The sequence below is a fragment of the Diceros bicornis genome, chromosome 7 (assembly GCF_020826845.1).
Source record: "Diceros bicornis minor isolate mBicDic1 chromosome 7, mDicBic1.mat.cur, whole genome shotgun sequence".
Lineage (NCBI taxonomy): Eukaryota > Metazoa > Chordata > Mammalia > Perissodactyla > Rhinocerotidae > Diceros > Diceros bicornis.
In genome coordinates, this window is record NC_080746.1 from 15,597,011 (window position 1) to 15,621,518 (window position 24,508).

The 24,508-nt window shown below is 44.6% G+C and overlaps 1 protein-coding gene across 2 annotated transcripts in view; it reads right to left on the reverse strand.

Annotated features, from left to right (window-relative positions):
• SORL1 (sortilin related receptor 1) overlaps positions 1–24,508 on the reverse strand; it is a 160,399-nt gene that overhangs the window by 15,363 nt on the left and 120,528 nt on the right. For both annotated transcript variants that reach the window (XM_058544989.1, XM_058544988.1), the window contains exons 29-41: positions 23,935–24,066; positions 23,162–23,296; positions 22,172–22,327; positions 18,739–18,888; positions 14,924–15,055; positions 13,640–13,766; positions 13,306–13,475; positions 10,391–10,503; positions 10,043–10,147; positions 9,198–9,270; positions 6,244–6,326; positions 4,930–5,026; positions 2,700–2,884 (exon numbers count right to left, since the gene is read on the reverse strand). In XM_058544989.1, coding sequence (XP_058400972.1) covers positions 2,700–2,884; positions 4,930–5,026; positions 6,244–6,326; positions 9,198–9,270; positions 10,043–10,147; positions 10,391–10,503; positions 13,306–13,475; positions 13,640–13,766; positions 14,924–15,055; positions 18,739–18,888; positions 22,172–22,327; positions 23,162–23,296; positions 23,935–24,066 — 1,658 coding nt within the window. The remainder of the gene's footprint in view (positions 1–2,699; positions 2,885–4,929; positions 5,027–6,243; positions 6,327–9,197; positions 9,271–10,042; positions 10,148–10,390; positions 10,504–13,305; positions 13,476–13,639; positions 13,767–14,923; positions 15,056–18,738; positions 18,889–22,171; positions 22,328–23,161; positions 23,297–23,934; positions 24,067–24,508) is intronic.

Genomic DNA, 24,508 nt, shown 5'->3' on the forward strand with positions numbered 1-24,508 from the left:
GAGAGGCCACATGACAAAGTTTTGGCCAATGAGATGTAAGCAGAAGTATCAGGTGGGACCTCTGTGAGGGCTCATTAAAATAAAGGAACGAGCCCTTCTTCCTGCCCTCCTGCTGCCTGGAATACAGATGATAGGGTGGCTCCAGGAGGCCTCTAGGACCATGAGGTGACCTTGAAGATGGAGGCCACAGGGTGGAGGTGGCAGGGCCTGAGTCCTGGATCAAACCACGCTGCTGCCATAGAAGCCCCGGACTGCTGAACTCCAACCTTCTCTTAACTGGGAGGGAAATAAACCGTTTAAAGCCAACGTTACTCTCAGTTCCTTTATATGCAGCCATTCTTGACCCTAACTGATACACACGGGAAACTGAGGAAGTTGAAAGCAGTGAAGTGGGAATTTGATGGCGCTTGTAGCAGGGAGGGTGGAAGCTGGGGGAGTTTGTAATGGGAGGGTAAGTGCTGAGGAAGCTTCCTTTGTAAGGCAGAATCAAAGAGCATTTGCTCCGAGAGCAATGTGCAGGTAAGACAGGGGCCTTGAAGAAAGGTGCACAAGTCTGGAGAAGTCGTGGGAATGGAGGGAACTGATCAAGGATCTGCAAAGGGATTTCCGAGTCCCAGACAACCGTACGTTTTTCTCTAAAACACTGCTCAGCGGCCAGGACTCGGCAGGGGAGAGCATGGACAGGAAAGGGGAATGGAAGCCCCAAGGGGTTGATAAACTGGGAGGAGGTGAGGAAAAACAAAATTAGGGGACTCGAAAGGATTGGAAAGCAAATGCGAATGGAGCAGGACTAGGGGGCTAAGGGAGCTCAAAGCATGAGACGAGGCAATGCAGCCAGAGTGGGGACTCAGAGCTCAGAAGCAGGCCTGCTGTCACTGAGGGTCCGCCAAGGGAGGAGTGGCTCCGGCCAGGGGCCAGGAAGGGGGCCATGAGCCAAGGGAGGCAGGGTGTAAGAAGGGCCCCTCATGGACAGTGGCCGTGGCAGTTCCCACGGTGGAGAGGATAACCACGAGTGAGACGGAGAGTTCTCAGTGAACTACAGACAGGTGGAAGCCTCCTGTGGTGATTGCACTGATCTCGCACCCTCTGAAAGCTTCGATGGCTGTAACCAGTCTATCAGCCAGGATGAGGCCGAGCAAGGCTACTTCTCTAAGGTCACAGGCAGTTAGTTAGATACCCTGAAATCAAGCAATGTCCCAGTGTTCTGTACATCACACCCTACTCTGTGAAGACAGCTGGGTGTGACATGGTGGTCATGACCTCAGTTGGGTGTATAAACGGAGAGAAAGGTTCCTGTGTGAGTAGAGTCTACTTCGAGGTGAAAGGGATCCTGGGGAGGGCTCTGGGCATCCTCATCTCCATCCCTGCCTCAGAATCAGGTTCTGGAATCACAAAAGAGCAGAGGCTGTTAAATTAGCCAGACCTGAGCTCACACCCAGTCTACTGCTCACTAGAGCTTCAACTTCGGCAAGTTACTTCACCTCTCTGAGCCTTAGTTTCCTTATTGGTCAAGTGGGAATGTTTACCTCACAGAGCTGATGAAAGGATTAAATGGGAGCATGTGTACAAAGCATTTTGCATTGTGCCTACACGCAGTGGGTACTCAGTAAATCTTACTTCTCCTTCCTTCTTCGCTGCCAATCTTACACGCAAGCACCTGCAAACCTTGATTTTTCCTTATGAATCAGTCCTGTACCAAATTCAAGCTGGAGATATCCTCAGAAGATAAGACTCAGGCCAGCTCCTCCCTCATCAGTCACTGAGGATCCACTAAGCTCCAGTTATACATTTAGTTCTATATGCTTTTCCACTTGGAAACCCCAGAAAACAATCCTTCCCTTCAAGAAACTTACATACCAGCCAGATAAGAGTAATAGACAGAAGATATCAAATAGGACAAAGCTGTGTCTAATGAAACATTATGCTGTATGGCACCAACTACAAATATTTCAGGAGTTCAAAGGGAAATAGATAAAATAAAAGAAGAGTTGAATTTGATTGCACAGCAGAAGCAGGGAAGGACTCTAGGGAAGGGAAAGAGCATAAGCCAAGGTACAGAGGCAGGAGGGGGATGGAATGTGCCAAGAACCTCGGGAAGGCTGACCTAAAAGCAAAGGCAGATACACACTGAAAAGGGATGGGAAATAAAATACCAGACTCAAAAAGAAGCACGATCTAATCACAGTGAATCAAAAGAAAAAGAAAGACCAGGATAAGTGCAGCAGAGACACTGCAATGAATGTGGGAGCAGGGGGGTGGCACATTTGAGAGAACTGGTCCCATAAGGCAACCTGTGCACAGAGGGGATCACGGAAAGTGGAGAAGGGCTGCAGGAGCTGGGGACAAGGTACTTAGACGCAGTACTCATTGTCACTGCTGCTGACTTCTCACCAAGCTCAGAACCCAAGGTGAGTCCCGGAGCACTGGAATATGCCACCCTCTTCACACTCACGGTCTATTTGACAGCAAACGGCACAGGGCACTTTCTCTCAGATGCCAGGCTAGGGTGAAGAGGGATGCTGGGGCTAGGATGTCAGGTGCCTCTTGAAGGTAATCCACAACCGACCAAGAGGGTAGCTTGTGTTTGGGGTGAGAAAGGAGGAAGCAGCAACAGAGGAGAAAGCCCTGGGGCTGTCCAGTGGCCTAGGATCAGGGGGGATTCCATCCTCGCTCTGTGATGATCATCCCGGCTGACTTACCACATTCCTGGGGCCAGTCCAGGTGCATTCCACTGCAGTCTGATTGACGGCCTTGGCTTTGAGGCTAGGAGTGGGTGGGCGGACCCCTTTGGTCATGACATGCTCAAATGCCAGAGGACTATCCCCCAAGTCGGTTTTGGCCCAGGCAGAAATCTCATAGGCCGTATGAGCTGTCAGATTGCCAACTGTGGAAACAGGGATAAGGAGGCGCTATGAGGGAGCTGGGGATGTCAGTCAAGAATTCGTGTTCTGATATACACATCCAATTTTTTTTAATGTAATCCCTCAATTTAAGTGAGTCCCACATGTTGTAGGATTTTTACTATTTTACAAATTCATTCAGTGTCATCTATTGATGACTACTATAAGTAACACACTGCATGGGCACCAGGTAATTTCTTTTAAAGCTGATCATCTAGGGATATAAATTGGTACAACACTCCTGGAAAGTCATTTGGCCTTGCGTATGAGTCTTGAAATTCCTCATAACCTTCAATCCAGTTACTCCAGGAAGTCAAGAGAGGGACTCAAAAATTTTTGTAACAAGGATATCCATCATAGTGTTTGTTATAGTGGAAAAAACTGTACATAATCTGATCGTCCAGTGACAGGGTAATAGTTAAATAATGTGCCTTCCATGAACTTCATGTGCATTACATAAACTACTATGCAGCCACTAAAAGTTGTTTCCAAGAATTTTATGAGACTAGAAAATCCTCACAATTTTATGTTAGGTGAAAAAAGGAGGACACAAAACTATATATAGTATTATCCAAATTTTATAAAAAAGACATAAAGAAATCAATGAAGAGAAAAAATACTAACTTAGGAGAAATCCAAATGTAAAAGGGGTCCCTGGGAGATGAAAGTATAGGAAATTTAAAATTTTCATTATACCTTTTTTGTTTTCTAAATTTCCTATAACAAACAAGTGCTCCCTTTCTAATTAGGGGAAATCTTATTAAAAACTAAGAGCAGAGAATAAACGACGATCTGCTAAAAGGACAGCCTTTGGAGTCAGAAGGACTTGGGTTCCAGGCCTCACGCTACCGTTTGTAGCTATATAACCTGGGGTAGACAATTCAAACTCTCCAAGTCTATCTCCTTCTTTGTAAGATGGAGAAAAACAACAGCACTTACAGCGGCTGGCTGTTGCAGGGATTGAAAAAGAAAATGCTCGTAAAGTGCTTGGCGGGATGCCTGGCATTGAGCTTGCCCTTAATACATGTCAGGCAACAGCTAATAAGACTTTTGTTCCTGACTCTGCCAAGTTCTGTTGGTGCGATGTAGAGGCAATGAGATCACAGCCTTTGGAAGTAGAAAGATGTAGGTTCCAATCCTGGTTCTGCCACCTCCTGAGAGAATTATTTAATCTCTGAACCTCGTTTTCTCACCCGTAACATGAGCATATTCCACAGAACTATTATTGAGGTTATGCAAACAACACACACAGAGTGCCAGGGTAAATTGCCTGCACACAGGAAGTGCTCAATGTTCTTTTTACTCTTGCGCAACCTCCTTGGGCAACATTCGGTTTCCAGAAAAAAAGATAACAACAGAACACCTGTTAGGAATAAAACATGATGAAAATACTTTGCAAACAGGCTAGAAGAGGAAAGGAAGAAGCTCCCGTGTCATTCTCAACATTCAAAGGAAGCCTTTGCCACTGAAGGTTTTGTCTTGGAAATAAATTATAATCCTTCCTTTAGCCCATTTTCAGATACGAGAATTTTCATTAGACTCACTATTTGCACAGAGAAGAGGGACGGGATCACTTCCTTCCTTTGCTCAGTTTGTTTGTCCATTCATTCAACAAATATTTACTAAACACCAATTATGCACCAGGCCCCGTGCCACCTCATACTAGCAAAGGAGGAGTGAACCAAGCCAGAAAAAAGAGACAGGTGACTAAATCCAGGAACTTTTTCTTTTGGAACTCAAAAATCATCTGTAGAGGGTTACTCTGGCTACTTTTCAGTTATTCCTCCTTTTAAGCCTCCAACTTCCATTCAGAGCCATCAGGTTACAAGGGGACTGAGGAACCACCAAATGGATCCCTCACATGGACTCAGTAGTCATTTATAGTATCCTCATTCTGCCCACCCAGAATGGCAGCCAGAGAAGACGCCCCCACCTTTCCCAGGCACCCCCCACAAGCTCTACTGCCAGGACAGCATCAGTGCAGCCTCACTCCTTCCTGCTCACACACCAACTAGCTCCAAGGTGTTACCTTTGTGTGACAACATGGTCCCTCGGAAGTTCAACGTTCTCTTCTCCTGTGCGTGGGTGTCAAATGCCCAGAAAAGGTTCACCACATAGCCATTCACCTGCCAAGAACCAAGAAACATGTTACACGAACAGTACACAGTCATAGGGCACACCAAACACAAAAGGCACCCCCTTTTCTACTGTTTCTTTGGGTATCTCATTTCTTATAACAGACAGGTTGTTTCTTTTGATCTTTAAACTAGTTCCATTTGTGCTATCATTGTTAAACTCCACCTACTTCTAAAAATAAACATGAGACCATTTATAATATAAAATGCAGATTCAAGGAAACAAAAAAATTAATGCAGTATAAAAGGACAAGAACCAATTAATAAAGGCTGAAAGAGGAAAAATCGAAAAGATAAAGAGGTTATGGTAATTAAGAATAAATCTTAGCTCAGGTGGTCGTTGCAGTCAAGGCCATGAGGTCAACACAAAGGAGGCTTGGTTAGATCTCACCGTCTAACAGGAGCAAATATATCCATGCATCAAGAAAGACTACCTTTACCAAGTCCTGAGCTCACAGAAGGATTTGATCTAAAGATCTTTAAATATGGGACAACAAACAAAATAAAAATGTTTTCAAGACCAAAGACTATATAGTCAAGGTCCACATAAGGCCATTTCTTGCATCAACTGTCTCTGAAGCCAAGGGCATGACACCAAATTGTAGTTCAGTAAATGGTACCAGCACTCTGAAGGCTGTTTGTCCCGCCACAACTTCACAGACAGGGAGGGATGTGAGGAGGAAAAGACAAGAAGAACACTATGGGAGGTGGATCTCAACTTGAGAAACCACAGGGACACAGGTAACTATGGTGAAGTTGGCTATGCAGATGGGCCAAGTGGAGAGGACAGTGGTGCTGGAAGAGGAGGATACGGGGTGGATCTAAGTGGAATGTTTCCAAGGTATCTGACTCTCACAAGACTCTCTCTTCCACTGTGGGAATCTCTGCATTAGCGCTCAGCACCAGGAAATCCAATAAAGCTGAAAATTACAGGGCATACATATTCTGTTAACACCAACTCTTTATTTGCACTGTAGCTGTGAACCATTTAATTATACGGTTAAAAAAAAAGGCACCAGGCTGAGGCAGAATAATTACACGTGAAGACTCAAGTTGTTCTTCAAGGGGGGAGGGACCAACCTAGTTGTGGTCTTGTAGCTTCACTGGATCAAGTCACTCGTTTTTCTTAATCCTACTGTACTCTGCTGTATCGGTTCCCGTACAAAGTAACACCCCACCCCAATGTGAGTTTGAAATTTCAACATTACCTTGATGTCATTATCCATGGTCAGGGTAAAGCTTAGAGAATTCTCACTATAGCTGTCAATGTGGATATCTGGTGGTGGGATCACTGAAAACAAAAAGGAAGTCAAAAAGAGAAACCTCGTGATGAAAAGTGAGGAAGGCAGGACTTCACAGTTGTCAACTCCACACACAAAGCCTTCTTTCAGTTGGGGAAGAAAGGGCATTTCTTGGGCTATTGTCACTGGTCCCTCTCTTTTACCACTGCTGTCCTGAAGCTGAGGTGGGTCCAGAGTTGCCTGGTGAACACATAACTATCTTGGCTCTGTCAGCTACCCTGGCAAGTAGGCTGGGGAGAAACGTTCCATGATGTAAATGCCCCAACAGCCCAGCTTCAGCCTGGTTCTGAACTCTGCAGGGATCACAGTGACTGCCACCTTTATTGGCACCAACAAAATCCCAGTGGCCTCAAGTCCTTTTTGAAGGTCGACAACAGGATAAATCGTAAGTCATAAATTGTAAATGTGCCTGTGGCAAAACGGAAAGAACGTGGCCTCTGGAGTCTGGCAAACTCGAGTTCAAATTCCTGTTCAGACACGTAACAGCTGTGTAACCTGGAGCAAGTTACTGATCCTCATTAAGCCTGGAGATATTATCTACACTTCACAGAGGTGGGAAAAGTCACCAAAATAATGTATGTCAAGTGCCTAGCACTGAGCTAATGTTCCCTTTCTCTCCCTTTCCAATGAAGTCCCACCCATGATGGATTAAAGAACTAGTAAGGCCATGGGCATTCTCAAAAAGAACAGAGCTCAAGCTGAACGCTGAGGGGCCAAGGAGAGAGTAGCAGAGAAAAGACTCCTCTAGTTCAAGTTATGGCGTCGTGCTTGTCACCTTGAAGGTCTGCCCCCAAGAGAGCTGACAGTGCTCACAGGAGTAATCTAAAAGGCTCCACAGGCTAAATACTATCAGAAGATAATATTTAAATGACAACTTGTATAGTAGACTCTCAGCACATGTACCTCTTACAGAGGCAAGGCAAGGGAGACTCAAAGGAGTGGATAGATCTGGTGGCGAAAAAGACGTGTCAAAATATGGAGGAGTCCCTCCAGATGATCAACTTTTATGTAACAGAAGTGGGCTTGAGAAAAATGCAGTAACTAGAAGGAAGGATATTGGGCGTTTCAGGGAGCCAACTCAGAGCAAAACAGAGTGGGTGCTGCTGCAGAGCCCACCTGAATTATAAGCACGTGACTGGCGACAGGTCACAATCTTCTCCAAACTCTAATTTCCTTGGCTACAGGATGAGCATAAGGATACTTACAGGATTGATAAGGATTAAAAGAGATCAATTCAGGTAGAACAATAAACACGGTGCTTAGAACACCAGAAGTCCTCGATAAACGGCTTTTCTCATTGTTGTTATTAACTCACTACATTCACTAATTAATTTGGTGCTTCTGGCTGACGCCACTGCTGTTTTTGTCCTTCATCTTCTTGTATTGTTACGATCCAAGGTCACAGATATTTTAAACAAATACTTCCTGAGTCGGCACCCAGTTGCCCTCTGTACATACCCTAACCAAAACCCATGCAAGGAGCTGAGATTTATCAAAATCACATAAAAGAAGTTTAAGTAACCACCCACTGAGATTTTCTAATGCAAGTGTGACTTGTGCCTGGGAATTCAAGGTCCACGTTTTTTGTTGACCATCCCAAGTCCCCTCTTTTCAGGATGCACAGTCACTATATTTTCACCCTGATTTTGTAGAGGGAAATGATAACACAATAAAAACTCTAGGGTGGTGTGATTTCAGCACACTTTTTCTGATACCCACAAGCCCCCTGCTCCAAAGACTGGCTGGTTTCACTAAGTCTGGCTGCCTCCTGCCCTGATCTCAGTGACCCCAAATTTTAAAGGTAATCAGAGAGTGCCTCTCCATGACCCAGAGCCTATTTCTCACAGGCTCAGGGGGAAGTCAAATCCCCCAAACGTTCCATGCAACAGTTCTGGCTTTACTACCCCCAAGTCCAGAAACGAAAGCCCCAAGTGCCAAGGCCAAGATCAGGAAACCCATTCAGGCAGACGAATTGTGCTCCGTCTCCCAAAGTGTGCCGAAGCCTTCATTTTCATTGCCTCAATTCACTCATTCATCAACTATCCCATTGGTTCCTACTTGAGGCCAGTGACAGAGTGGAGGAAACCAGAACAGCTCTCTACCCTTGTGAGGCACACATGCAAGAGGACGAGCCAGCCACGTGGCAATCAGGGCGACCCAGTGGGTCACACGTGTCTCAGCCCAGAGGGAAGCAGTGTAGCACAGGCGTTAAGGACATAGGCTTTAGAGTCAGGTGGATCAGGTTCCAATCTCAGCTCTGTCACTTACTGATGGTGTGGCACGGGACATAATCTCTTTCTAGTTCCTTATCTGTTCTGATAGCTGTTCTAAGGGTTCAATGAGATGAGCTGATGTATGCAAAGCAGTGAGCGCTCCAGAGTGCCCGGTCCTTGGCGAGCAATCAGCTATCACCAATACCAGCTCCAGTGCTAGAAAACCCACCTATACATCATTTACCAGTGCCACCGGGAGAAGTAACAAGCATCAGCATGGTACTCTCTCAAAAACACCATAAATGAACACAGACAAGATCATCTTTATCTTTAATAAGGAGGAGAGACTCCTTCTATTTTGGATATTATGCATGATCATGAAGGGTGAGTACGATGGCCTTTGGAAATCCTTTGGATATCTGCATTATAAGAAATGCTCAATTCTAGGAGATGGAGTACATTCAACAGTCACCCAAAAAGACTTTGTATCTACAGCACCCAGGAGACACCCAGAAATGAGCGTGTCTGGGGGGTAAGTAAGTTGTGTGAAGTTTTCTAATCTATGCTTTTCCATTTTACAGTCATACTGAAAGTTATTTCCAAAGGGTTTCTATCTTCTCTAAAGCTGCAAATGCTGGAATCATTTACCTTTTCCTTTTATGGTGGTAATGGATTTAGAATCGCTCCAGTTTCCTATTCCACGACTAGTCACCGCAGCCACCTTTCAAATCAGAGTGTGAATTAGTATGAAATAAAGGCAATATACCATAAAGCAAGAATTCTGAATGAGCTAAAGGGGTGAGACTTTGGCAGTGAGGGTGGAAAAAATTATATACAGAGGAATCCAGATATACAGAGGCCCCAGCAATGAGATAAGAGGGGGAAAGAGACACGGGAGGGAACAGAGGTAAAGGGAATCGTGATAGTGCTGAGATTATGAAATTTCTATTGATTGACGGATGTCAAGGTTCTTCTAAAGGGCAGGGGTGTGAGTGTGTGTGTGTCCATATATAGACAAATGGGGACTGAGGAAATATATATATGCACTTAATGGTCTCAACAAACATGCTTTGCACAAAATCTATCTCTTTCCTGCTAAAGATGTTGATGATATATTTCAGAAGAAATCCACAATTTCAGTTTATAAATGCCGCTTATCACAGCTCTGCATCAGCATGCAGCTCCAGATAAGCAGAAAAGAGTGGGTGAGAAAGTACAGGAGCTGGAATGCTAGCAGGATTTCTGGGTTCAAAGCAGGTGAAGCTGCATTACCACGAATTCTCGGTTATTTGAGGGAAGTCTGATGCCAAGTTCCTTGCGGCAATGGTTTAAGAGACTGAAAGAAATGATTATCCACCCAGGGCAAGGGGTTGGGTATTTATCAGACCTCTAATAAGCATCTCAGAAAGGTAAGCACAGAGCTCTCAGCAAAGAGCAACAATCTCCCTTTGTTCTAAGAGCGCCTTGACAGCTGGAATGGTGCTAACACTCACTCGGACAGTGTACTGAGCGTTGACCAGTAAGTTCCTTATTTCTGTAAAGTTACTAGCAGCCCTCTGGGAGGCCCACATCTTGGAACCACTCCTGCTGTATTCTACCTAAAGTGAGAAGAAAAAAATATTAGTAAAATGTACCCAAAGGTCTGAGGCATCCTAACACCTTACAAGGAGGTCAGAGGAGAATGGGAAAGAGGGGATGCGAAATGTTCTAATATACAGATCATTACTTACAAGGCTATCCCAAATCAAGTCCTACTCAGACAGAACACACTTCTGCTCTAACAGACCCAGAAATCTCCTACGCATCCCAACACACATGGCCAACTCCTGGAAGATACTTACAATGTACTCACGGATGAGGCCGTGGGTGTGGACAGGCGGAGTCCAGTGGCCCACAATCACACCTTGCACTTCCCTGTGCAGTGACAGCTGGAGATTTTGTGGGGCATCTGGCACTAGAAAGGAGTTAACTCGAGGTTATAACCCATCTGCATAGTAGTCAATTGAGGAATTTCCCTGAGCTTAAAACAAGGAAAAGAAAGAATCTAGAGCTGGCATCAAGACCTATCCATTACAATAGGCTGTTAGCTTGGTCTTCACACTGACAAAAACCTCTTTTCCAGAATGCAAGCTGTGCTGTCCACACATCAGATCACGCTTAGTCGGGTCTGATGTAGGTTTGCGGCTCACAGGGGCTTGCAGGATCGAATCACTTGGGGAGGCTGAATCACCACTGGCCCTGGGACTTCAAGGCTGAGATCCTACTTGTCACGGGCAGCACCTGCTGCCTCAACTTCTCGTACAACAAAACGGTACTGTGGGCATGACTACGAAGCAGTAAGACTTAGTTTGTAATATCACAGAACCTCTATGTCCAAAGAATGGGATCCCCTTCAAATCAGACTCTTTAATGACTTTAGTGCTGGCACATTCAAGACAGTTTAGGATCTGCTCTTTTGTGACTGCCTTCAGCGCCAGGTTAGAAGCCACACACGAAAACTAGTTATAATACTTTCTAGTCAAACTTCATTTTGACTACAGACAGTACTTATCCATGTACCTGATAACCCACAGAAGAGGAATGTTATGGGGTTGAATTGTGTCGCATCCCCCACCCCGCCACCAAAATTCATATGTTGAAATCCTAATTCCCAGTACCTCAGAATGTGACTGCATTTGGCGACAGGGTCTTTAAAATGGTAATTAAGTTAAAATGAGCTCATTGGCTTGGGCCCTAATCCAACATGACTGGTGTCCTTATAAGAAGAGAAATTAGGACACAGACACACACAGAGGAAAGACCATGTGAAGACATGGGGAGAAGATGGCCATCTACAAGCCAAGGAGAGAGGCCTCAGAAGAAACAACCCTGTGTGGAGAAGAGGGAGAATCCCCCTCCGCCCTTTCCCTCAAGGTTCTTATGGCTGGCCAAATAATTAAAAAGACAGGTCAGCAGGAGAAAATAATACCAAATTTAATAACATGTATACATGGGAGAAACCAGCGAAACTGAGTTTCTCAACACAATAGCAGAGATTCTCATCTTAAATACCATCTTCAGCTAAAGACAAAGGAGGATGTTGGGGTTGAGGAGGGAGATAGAAATCACAGTAATCAAGGGTATGTAGATTTGAGGCCTTATCCTCCACGCTGATAAATTTCTAGAGAGGCCATCCTCCCTTCCCCCCAGAGTGGGAGATACCTTTACAAATGGAGATTTCCCTTATAAATGTAAATGTTTGTCTGGCAACTCCTTGCAGGGCCACCTAGAGAATGTGGCCTGAGAGACAGGAATTATAGTAATCAAGAGTATGTACATTTAAGTGTTCTTCTTCTGTCCTGATAAGCGTTTTCACAGATAAGGTCATCCCCCCTCTTCCCACTACACAGAGGGGATACTTTTACAAATGTAAATATTTGGTAAACAGAACTTCGTTAAGAATGGGCTTAGTGAGGACTCTGCCAGTCTGTCTACACCCAGAGTTAAATTCCTTTAGGCAGTTTGGGGGAGGTCAAATGTCCGTCAGAGAAAAAATAATCAAGGTAAAGAGATATATTTCAGGGTGGCCAATTTTGATCTCCCACACCTGCCAACACCTTGATCTCAGACTTTCAGCCTCCAGAACTGTGAGACAATAAACTTGTGTTGTTTAAGTCACCCAGTCTGCAGTACTTTGTTATGGCAGCACTAACAAGTGATACAATGACTACTCATCGACAATCAGCGACCTGTAAGCCCTTCAGGGGCAGGAACTGTGTCTTATCCATCTTTGAATCTCCAATATCTAACATAATCCCTGAGCAACAGTAGGTGCTCAGCTAATATCCGTGGAAAGAAAATCAGTAAATGGGATATTTCAAAGAGAGTTCCATAGTGTCGAGAGTTTAGCCAAGCTAATCCATGGTATTGCTGCCTCAGCATCCCTTCTGTTTGGCCAAGCGGCCTATAGGGGCCTTAAACTGACATTAGCCCCTCATGCAAGAGACCTAGATAACAGCCCAGAGAGTCACAAGCAAACGTAAATTCCTAATAAAGGCATATGCCCCAGGTCCTGCTGCTCTCTCTGCTTGCACCCTGCCTGGACCTCCCTGTATGGCCCCTCCAGGCATGCGTGTGCCTCCTCCAGGACCTGGGAGTAAACTTCTCTGTTTCAATTTCCACTGTGGGCTTTTCTTGACCATTCAATACCCAGGGCTCTACTTAACAAATGTTAATTTAACAAAGTCATAACACAGCCAGTTCTTACGGCAGTTGCAAATGAGGAGTTCACAAAACCTTGGGAACAAACAAACCTTGGAATAAGCACATAGTTGCCCAATGGCAACTACTCTGAAGGGGGGAGGAAGCAGGGAATGCTCTTGGATACAGGAGTTTTGGTAAATTTCTTTAAGACTTAGGCACAATACTTCTGACATGGCTCAAATTTTAACCATGATGAGCTCCTAAGTACCATGTACTGGGAAATACCTAGAGATGGAAAGTAGAGGCAGAAACTAGATAAGAAATGCAAAAGAGGGCAGTGGTGGACAGAATCTGAAATTAACTTCTTCAAGTACAGGAAAGTTATGTGACATAATGACAATAAATGTTCAACAACTAAGGCAGGACCATAAAACTTGGCCACAATCGTCTGTACATGAGGCACGTGTGATTATTCATGTGCCATGTTCCCACACTCCTGAGTATCCCTGGGAAACTCTCTGAAAATCTCACCTAAGGCCTGGTACATGCCATAAAAATAAACAATCACACTTACATCCTTCTGGAGTCCTCAGTGTCACGAAGTCATTGGTATTATGCACCTTGCTCAGACATTGGACCTGGACTTTAACCTGATATGTGGTATCTGGCTTCAAGACTTTTAATATCATGTTTGTTTTATTGCTGTGGGTCTCCAGAGTCTTCCAGATGCTCTCTCCAACCACCCTGGCCAAGAGAATAAAGACTTTGTCACATCAAAGCAGCACGGGGTGGCTGAGAGGTCTGATTCAGTTAATAAAGAGTCACTCTGTGCACAGCACAAGAGTTTACGGAACATCCAGTGGCAATGAGGACACCATTTTCTTCTCCATGACCAAGAGGAGACCTACCTGTAGTAGACGTTATATACACAAGAAGCAGAGGGCATTTTTTTGGGCCGCATCCAGGTCAGAGTTACATCCCCAGAGAAGTCAGCTGTCCACTGAAGATTCTGTACTTTGTACACAGTTAACTCATCTAGAGAGATAAGAGGGGAAAAAGGAGAGAAAGTGATATGTTATAAATCCTTGGATTTCAGAGGCTCCTAGTGGTTCCTTGATTCTAGGCAGATCTACCATACTCTAGATTGTCAAGCCACAGTCATCGTCTTAAAAGACATCCCAGAAAATAGAGTCGAAACCTTCCTCTACAACCTTTCCTAGGGTCTCCTAAATTTCCAGGCATGATATTTGTCCTTGTGGTTCACCTCCCTCCTGTCTGCAGTGATGTAAGCCTGTTTCTACAAGTCCAAGGATAGGGTCACAGCAGGATCTATTACTGTTACAGACTGAATGTGTGTCCCCCAAAATGCATATGCTGAACCCTAATCCCCAACGTGATGGTATTAGGAAGTGGGGCTCCTAGGAGGTGATTAGGTCATATGGATGGAGCCCTCATGAATGAGATTAGTGTCCTCATAAAAGAGCCCTTCCACTGTGGGGACACAGAGAAGATGGATGCACCAGGAATCGGACCCTCACCAGACACCAAATCTGTTGGTGCTTTGATCTTGGACTTCCAGCCTCCAGAACTATGAGAAATAAGTTTCTACGGTTTATAAGTCTGTGGTATTCTGTTTCAGCAGCCCAAAAGGATGAAGACAATTACTGAATGTGTTCTGGACAGAAGAACTGAGCTAACCCCACCACAAACCCCAAGGCTCCCTGAGGGTCAACATGAGGCACAAAGTCCGCCAAAAACAAATCTAAGACCAGCATTGACCCAGCAGGGATGAGGTTAGCTGAAAGCTCTATCAGAGCGGGGACAAGCCTCATCTCATTTGGTGCTCCAAAATTGGGCAAAAATCTATCTCATTTCCAGACTGAGGAAAAACTCAAAAGGGTTCTACTAGAGGTCTACACAGGAGGGTGGAGGGTGAGCCCACACGGGAGGGTGGAGGGTGAGCCCATACAGGAAGGTGAAGGTGAGACCACACAGGAGGGTGGATGGTGAGCCCACACAGGAGGGTGGGGGGTGACCCCACACGGGCATACAGGAGGGTGGGGGCGAACCCACACAGGAGGGGGGAGGGGGAGCCCAACACGGGAGGGTGGGGGGTGAGCCGACACAGGAAGGTGGAGGGTGAGCTCTGGGGTAAACAGGGACCAACACAGCCAGCACAGCCGGGCACTCACCGCTGCAGTCTCTCTCGTCACTCTCGTCCGAGCAGTCCAGGAAGCCGTCGCAGCGCTCGGAGAGCACGATGCAGGCCTCACCGTCCTCACACTGGAACTCACTGCTCATACAGGGCAAGGTGCTGCGTGTGGCTGAAACACAAAGAACCTTCTTAAACCCACAGGGCAGGGGCCCTGTCATACCAAAGGTTTATCATTTTTAAGAAAAGTGGTTAGAAGTCTTTGAACTAATCAGCTTCTGCTTCAAAACCCGCCTCCGGAGTGAGGGGCACCACGCTGGCACTGTGACACCTCCCAATTTGACATTGACAGTTGGAATCTGCCTCAGGAAGAGCGAGAGCTTTGGAGTCAAACAAACCAGGGTTTAAATCCTGGCTCTATGTGAACTCGAGCAAGCTGTTTAACAGAGCCCAAGTTCAGCCCCTATATGAAACTGGGGTGACAATTCCAGCACTATTGTGTCTACAAGGATCCAGCGAGATCAAGCACCTGGAATAGTGCCTGGTGATAGCAGGCATCAACAAATTGTAGCTATTACTCTACAGGACCACTAATTATTCTGTTACTATATTAGTTCACAGTCTAGGATGACACTCTGATTTCTGGGTTGAGTAACACTACTAATAATAAGGTGAATCACAATATTAAGAGGCATGCCCACTTTATGCAGTACCTTAATTGTATAGTTTTCAAAGTATCTTACCAGAAAATGCAATATCACAAATAAAGAGCATTGGTAAATCAAGAGTTATGCAACTCTATGGCTATAAACCATAATCTGATGTTCTCCCCAGTTCTGAAAGTAGAGTTAAACTGCGTGAGAGGCTCTAAAAAGCAAGTGGTGACAATATAATTGCAAACAATTCTAGAAAGAGGAAAGAAGAGAATGGCTATAGAAACCAGAGCTGCCGCCCTAGGCTGGCCTGGGCCAGGCCAGGTGCAGGTGCTGCAGGCCTTCGTTGCAGACTCACACATGCCTGCCCAATCCAGGACAGGAAGGGCCACATCAGAACCCACTCCACCTGTGAGGAGGGTCTAAAATTAATCTTGCTCCTCCAAGTCAAAGATGTCCCCATCCTAATCCCTGGAACGTGTTAAATGTCACTTTACATGATAAAAGGGACTTTGCAGATGTGATTAAGTTAAAGACCTTGACATACAGCATTTAGCCTAGATTACCCAGATAGACCCAATGCAATCTCACAGTCCTTAAAAGCAGAGACCCTTTACTGGCTGTGGTCAGAGAGAAGATGTGAAGACAGAAGAAGGATCAGAGAGATGGAATGTTGCTAGCTTTGAAAATGGAGGAAAGGGGCCTCTAAAAGCCAGAAAAAGAGAGGAAAGAGATTCTCCCCTGGAGCCTCCAGAGGAACCAGCCCTGCCCATATCTTGGTTTTAGTCAGTTTGACCTGTGTCCAATTTCTGACCTACAGAACTGTAAAATAATAAATGTGTGTTGTTTGAAGACATTAAGTTTGTGGTAATTTGTTACAGCGCCACAGAAAACTAACATAAACTTGAGCCTCTGTATTTGCCCAGATCTTGTATTGGGGATTCTATCCTGGTTTCCTGAGTTCAAACTAAAATTTCTCCCTTGAGATTCAGGACCAAACCCCTCCTAGCTCTTGCTCCCCATCTTATGTAAATATACGCACAATATTCGATACAATGACTATATCATCATTCTATACAATGACTATAAAAGAAATTACTGAAGAAACCACTAAACCATTGTAGTAATCTCAGAATAAAGAATATACGACACTGATTCTTACCAGAGTCTTCCGGGGAACTTCTAAAAAACACTGATTCCTAGGACTTGCCCCAAACCTACTGAAGCAGAAACATGGAGCTGAGCATGTGAAATATTTACAAGCTCCACGGTGATTCATCAGAATTAGCCAGGGTTGAGAACTTCTGTTCTAGAACAAGAACAGGTAATCCTGTTTTCTATCTGAAGCACTACATCTACTTCTGAAAACCACACTTTGATAAGCAGGTAGATACAACTGGATAATGTTCACATGAGAGCAACCAGGATGGTCAAGAGGAACGGATAAAGAATCCAGGGAGATCCTTTTCCTACAGATGAAAAGATACAGGGGTTGGGGGTGGGCATGAAATGCTGTAACAACTGTCCTTAACTGATGACTTTTCATGTAAAAGAGAATTAAGACTTCTTTGCATGAGTCTCAAGGATAGAGGTACAGACTTCAGTTCAATACATTTTAAAAAAGAGCTTTCTAATATAGTAATTCTCAATGGGAGAAGGGAAATATCAAAACTACTTGTGAGGCTTTTTACAAACTATAATCCCCAACCTCCACGAAAGTCATAATATTCTAGAGCTCTATCATATACTGAGCTGAAATTGGTTTGCCTTGGAGAGGTTGGAAGGGGGAGCTCAGTTACAGATAAAAGGGCATTAGAGTATTTAGAAAAGGTTTGAGAACCACCAGTGTAACAGTCTCAGAAGATGAAGATGGAATTCATCCATCCATGCATCCATCCATCCATCTACCTACCCACCCACTCATCCATCCATCCACCTATCCATCCACTCATCCCTCCAGCCACCCACCCATCCATCTATCTATCCATCCATCCACCCATCCATCCAATCAATGAAGTCATGGAAATCCTACCATGAGTCAGGTACTGTTCCAGATGCTAAGAATATGGTGATATGTAAAACAAAAGACCTACCCTCATAGAGATTTTCTTCTATTGAGAGAAACAACAAACAAGTAAACAAACAAATATGTTATTTTAGATAGTGATAAGAACTACAAAGAAACATAAAGAGACTGATGAGGGTGCATTTTATATAGGATAGTCAGGGAGGGACTCTGCTCAGAAGAGGATTGTTCTGGAAAATACCAAGATCCCCACCAAAAAATTATTCCACATAGTAAGAATGTAGTAAAATATAATCAAACAACAACTGAGTAGCAAAGCTAGAGGATTTTTGAGGTTTCTTTATGAAACATGTCTCAATATTTTAAAAGCAGAAAACATAGGTTTTAGAAACTAGAAAAAAGGTTGCCATTAATCTCCTAAAATTCTTAAACTGATTATTCAACAGATGATTAATGGGCACTTAGAGAATGTAGTGGCCTTCAGGGTCCAGCTTCTCTAAGAAAAATCATGCCATACTAATCTCACTTCCTTTTTTGATAGGGTTATCAGATTAATGGATTGAGAAAAACTGTAGATAGAGCACATCTTGATTTTAAGACCCTTAACTAAGCAACATCCTTATGAATAAGGCAGACTTGAAACAGGCTAAAGAAACTTATTAAAGAATACCAATTAATGAATTAATCTCATCCAGGAGGAAGGTCCTATTCCATTTCCTGTTTGTTAATTATTTTCAATGTTCATCTTATTCTGTGGTCACTTATTTGGCTCAGATGTTCTTCCTATTATTTTGGTAAATGTGGGGTCAATCTGTCTTGTTATTTTCATGTGCCAAAGGTCCACCCTGTTCATTCTTTTAATGTAAATGTAGAATTTTACACTAATCCCTATTTAATTTCTCTGTTATTTTGGAGTATTCTGCCCTATAAGAACTTCCAAGGTGGCACGAAGAAAAGCACACAACTTTGTAAAAAAAAAAAAGAAAAACTAAATAAATACCCCAGTCTGCTACTGACTCCTAGTAGTCAATCCTCTTTGAAGCTTAATTTTCCTATCTCTAAAATGGAGATAATATGAAAATCACAAAGTTATTATGAGAAATGAAGCACAAGTAATAGGATATCATGCTCTCAAGAAACCTTCCCTCAGGAATGAATTTCTCTCCGACTACTCACGACAATTGGCCTCATCCTGGCCGTCCTGGCAATCCTGATGGCCATCACAGCGCTTCCAGTTGGGGATACACTTCTTTGGCTGGCGGCACTCGAACTCAAACCGGTCACATCGCCCAAGCTGGGTGGGAGTGGAGGCAGTAGCGACATTTGCTAGAAAAGATTTTTAAAATTCACTTTTCAGTATTGAGGGAGCTGGCCAGCAACAGCAACCAATTCAACGTGTTAGGAGATGACAGTTCTTTAGGAATTAAGATAGGGACCTGAAGACAAATGTGAGCTCTGGATAAAGACAGCAGATTGACTAGACACAGGCATCTAATTTTGCTCTCTCATAGAACTCCACTAAAGGAGACAAAAGCGACAAAATTATGGAAGCTGGAAAGCAGACAGAGAGTGGTGAGTGACTAAAGAGACCAGAGCAGGCTGTATTCTATCCTAAGCTGTCAGGGAAGAAAGCTAAGAACCAACAAGATCAACATCATAGAATCCTCAAAAAGCTGAAAAATGGTATCTCTTAACTGGGAGAGAAGAGGGGAAAGTTACAGTAAGGGAACTGATTCAAAGATGTGTAAGAAGCAGCTAGATTTCCTACATCCCTTCCCCTACTCGCCTCGTGAGACAATCACCCCGTACATCAGCTCGACAGAAGACTGGAGGATTGTTATTTGGAGAGGGTAGCAACAAGGGTTGTTGAGACAGGCATGGTTGAGAGCACGAATATCATACTGAAAAGAGGCAATTAAACCCACAGATGGCTGAATGTGAAGACCCTACTCCTCCTCCTCGAGAACCCTGGCAGTGAGACCCGTATTCTCTAGGAAGGAGATTGTAAAAATTCTCTCTAGTGAGTCTGACCAGCGTTAGAGACAAATCCTAAAGTAACCCAGGTCAAGTGTTCCCCAAACAGCCCAACCATGCAACTCAGAGTTGACAACCCTACCCAGATGTGCAGAATTTCTTAGCAGCATTTTAGTCCCCAACCTTAAACACAAGCAAGCAACCAAGGATTATCCGAGGAAAACCTTTGACATGAAAGAAACCAGTGCAAACCCCCTCACCCCAAACAAGGAAATTTGGAGGAAACAGACACTTTGTAAGAAGAAAACTTCAAAAATAAATATTCTTAATATGCTCAGAAAGAAAGAATATACATTTACCCATGAAAAAAGGACAAGACGCCATAAAAAAGGAACAGTACTGATTAGAAGCTTTTAAAAAGAGAACTCTGAGGAGGGCAGTGAAGTCCCAGGGTCAGGGGCATGCAGCAGGCCTAGAGGAAAATCAGCCCAGAGAGGAAAATCCAAGGTGTCAGAACAGTATCTCCAAGAGAAACACTGGAGCTGAGAAATCACGTGAGACGATGACCCTGTGGAAAGGTCTTCTGAGAGCTATTGAAAGGTGGAAGCATTAGCAAATGGTACAAAATAACTTGGGCTAAAAAACAAACAAAAAAAGCAATTATTAACTTTGGGATATTGTGTGTATTCCATAGTTCTAATTGGATTTTCACTCCAACCCCCAGAACCACTTTGCTAAAACAAGGGGCTTGGAGAAGAGTAGTAAAAAATGAGGCTAGAGAGCTAGGCCAAGACATGTCACAGCACTTACACTTGGGCAACAAGGGAGCCATCAGAAGTTTCCAGTACTGGGGGAGGATATGATCACGCATCAACATGTGGCTTCTTGGAAGATAAATCGAAAAGGGAAGAGACATGAGGCAGAGAAACCAGTTAGGAGACTTTTGCAGAGAAGAAATAAGACCTAAGAGCTAGAGACAAATGCCAATTTAAATTTGCACAGACAATGTACATAAAAAAGAAATCACAAAAGCTGAAAGGAACATCAAAATAGGAATCTGCTCATTGGATTAGTCAGAATTTGCTAGAGTCTGATAATGTCCCTGCTCAGAGTTTCAATAACGGAAAAACAATTTTGAGAGAAGCGTAATCAAGTTACTAAATAGATAGGTGGGGCTTGGGAAAAAGTGCAAAGATAAAAGATTTTTTCATAATTTGAGAAGCATTTTTGGGACACCAACTATTTGCCTATTATTGGAGTAGGCACAGTGGGGGATTCAAAGTAGTCCACAGCATGATCCCAAAACACGAGGTATGTACATGGAAAAGAAAGATTTATACACATGGAATGACTAGGAAGTAATATATGGCAGCTCATAGTTAAAAATCAAAAGGACACTAGGCAAGTTCAATGAGACTGGAAAAGAGATGGACATCAGGACTCAAAGAAAGCTCCATGGAGGTGGGGCTTGGGAGGGTGAATAATGCTCTATTTGTTTGAAGAAGGAATCTCAAACTTTAGTGAATCTACAAATGATATGGGAACTCCTGGGCTCCATCCAGAAATTCTGATTCTTTATTTTTCATAAACACCCCAAGTGATTCCATTACAGGTGGTCTTTGTGCCATACTTTGAGAAACACTGATGATATATTGAGGTCACTTTTAACTACAAAATCCATGCTCTGTCTGCCCTGATGGACAGTGGGTTTCAGAGAGGGAAAGTAGGAGGACATGGTCAGGAGGACAAAGGTTTCTGATAAGGCAAAAACTCTGCTGCAGGAATATAAGCAGAGAAGGAGCAGGTCTGTCCAGAGTGGATGAGGAGCCTACTTTGGTGGATGTAGGAGGTAATGGCAGGCAGGGAGGGGTCAGCTCACACAGGGCCTTGAGAATAGGACTCAAGGGTCAGGACCTATCTTCTGGGCAAGAGGAAACCACTGATGATTTTAAACAGGGAAGCAATAGAATGAAAATAGTCTTCAAGGAGGAAAATCAGACTGTTGACCTGGAAGTTTGCTAGAAACAGGATTATGGAAAGCATGGGAAACAACCCTCTATTCTCCTACTATAACTGAGTTTGAAACAGAATCCTGTTTAGGAAAGGACATAGCATCCTTACCTCTGTTCTACCTGCAGTTAGAAGGGGTCTCATGGTCTACCCTAGCCCCCGGCAACATGGTTACTGCACAGACCTTCAGATGCCTCTCTGTGTCCAGCCACTAGATGGCAGTGCTTACCCTTCTTTTAGTAGGATGGCCACCAACTAGCAAGCAGGTAAATTGGGCTCCCTCCCCTGAGAGTTTAATAGACACACAAACACCTCCTCTGTAATTCCCATTGTAATTTTCCGTGAAGAAGGAAGCAAAGGTGGCCCAACCGCGGCCAGGGTGGAAAGCAGGGTGGCTGACCTTTTCTCACAGGAAGATGAGAGAGCAGTTACAGAAGATGAGACACTCCAGTTCTGAGTTCCCATGGGTCTCTGTGCTCTGGAGGTGAGAAGCCACCTGGCCACAGAGCACAGAGTCCCAGGGGGCAGGGCACTGGGCCCGGCCATGCTGTGCCTAGGGTGGACCTCTATAAGCTCCTCTCCAGAAAAGCAGATGCCACAGGAGAGGACTGGGGCCAGTACTTACCAGGTGAGGGGCAGGCTTCCTCGTCAGAGCCATCTGCACAATCTCGGTAGCCATCACACACCCAGCTGTCCATCACGCAGGCCCCATTGCTGCAGCGGTAGTAATTGGGCAGACATGTAGAGGGCCCAGGAGAAGGGGAGGGAAGAATACGTAAATCTGAGGAAAACACCAAGCAAGAAAACACAAAGTGTTACAAGAAGCTTGATCTCAGACCAAAATAGGTCACAAACCTAGTGTGGATGTCCCAGCATGAGCTGCACCAGCCCAGGGAGGTCAGTGTCAGGCACAGTTCTAAATAGCAGCTCATCTAAAAACCATTATAATGGGGTGTCAGAATAGACTATTCTTTCCTTTTTTTGGAGCAGATTTGCCTTACCTCTTATACTTGATTTGGGCTAATATTCAGATGAGTTTGCTTTTGCAGGGGGGCTCACGTAAGCTGAGGGAAGGAAGGTGACTCAGAATGCACAGGATGGGTGGGGGAATTCCTAGAAAGGCTAAACATTGTTCTGGTTAACTCAACTGCAACTACCCTAAGACCTGGTTCAGAGACGAGAATACCAAAAAGGAAATGCGTGAGCACGCATTCCACATCAGTGCCTCTGAAATCTATCATGGCAAATGCATGACCCAGAGATCTGGTTAAAATGCAGATTGAGACTCGGAGGGAGGCCTTGGTGGGGTCAGAGACTCTGCATTTCTAACAAGCTCCAGGGAGATGCAGAGGCTGCTGGTCTGCTGACCACACTTGGAGTAGACAGGCTCTAGAATTCTCAGTGTGCCCTGTAAAATAGGGAATGACAGCCCTGGAAACAGGGGAAACCAACCACACTGATTTTCAAATTGAGAGGAGGATAGAAAAGAACTCGGAGAGCTGCCCTCACCAAAAATCAGTGAATAAGCCAGGCACTGAAGAGATAAATTACATTCTGTGCAGATGGGGGGAAGGATACTGGTACGTCTGGCTGTGGGGATGACCAGAACCCTTACCTCCACAGTCCATCTCATCAGACCAGTCCCCACAGTCGTTCTCCCTGTCACATTTCCACCTGTTTGGGATGCAGTGGCCATTCTCACACTGGAACTGGAAGTAGCGGGAGCAGTTTGGGGCTTCCGTGGGGTTTTCTGGGGAGATTAACCACACCATCAGTCATTCGCCCTGCACCAGTGTGAACATAAAGCTCCAGCTATACACAGCCTCCTCAACACCCAGGTCCCAGAACAGCCTGCACGGCCCTCCCAGAGAAAGATAAGGCAGCTTCTAGGACCCAGTGGGTGACAGAAACCACATCCACATCTTTGCAGACCCCAACTCATACTTCTCTCACTTACACTTCTATGTCTTGCAAATGGTACCTGAGTTTTTATTTTTGACACTATCAAAGGAATGACGTATTGACGATAACCCGATGGTGACAATGACTCTATTACCTTGTGGTATCTGTAACTTTTAGGGGGGAGAGGGAAGCACACTCCAGAATATTTACCGTAATTCCTCTACCATATCCCTTATATATAACATGAACTTCCCAACTAGGGAAAGACAAGGAAATGGAATAAACATCCCCTAACCTCTACTTGGGTCAGGCTCCCACTTAAAGACTCAATTCCTCACGTGGAGATTCCAGAACTAGCAGGAACTACTGCTGAGGAAGGAGAAGGCAAAGCCAGCCTGAGAATGTGCTGAGCGTCCCCTCCTTAACTACAGGAGCCATCGTGACCTGAGGATCAGGGATGACAGGGCAGATCGAAGGTCTTCTCACCACAGTTGGCTTCATCAGAGTAATCGCCACAGTCATCCATCCCGTCGCATTTCCAAACCAAACTGATGCACACTCCATTCTGACACTGGAAACTGAACTCATCACACACCTTGTGGAATTCGGGGTCGTGGGCTAGATGAGGAACAAGCACCCATAAAAGCTAGGTTACTGCCAGACCGAGGACTTCAAAGTGGTAATGCTGCTTAGAAACAAGAGGACAGAGCAAATGTCCTCCACCAAGGAGGACTCCTTGAAAGCAAGTCAATTGAAGGCCGAAGCCCCGGTACCTCAGAGTGTGACTGTATTTGGAGATAAGGTCTTTAAGGAGGTAATTTAGTTAAATGAGGTCATTAGGGTGGACTCTAATCCAATAGGGCTGGTGTCCTTTTAAGAAGAGGAGATGAGGACACAGACAAGCACAGAGGGAAGGCTGTGTGAGGACACTGAGAGAAGACGACCTTCCACAAGCCAAGGAGAGAGGCCTCAGGAGAAACCAACCCTGCTGACACCTGGACCTTGGACTTTCACTCTCTACAACCGTGAGAAAATACATTTCTGTTGTTCAAGCAACCCA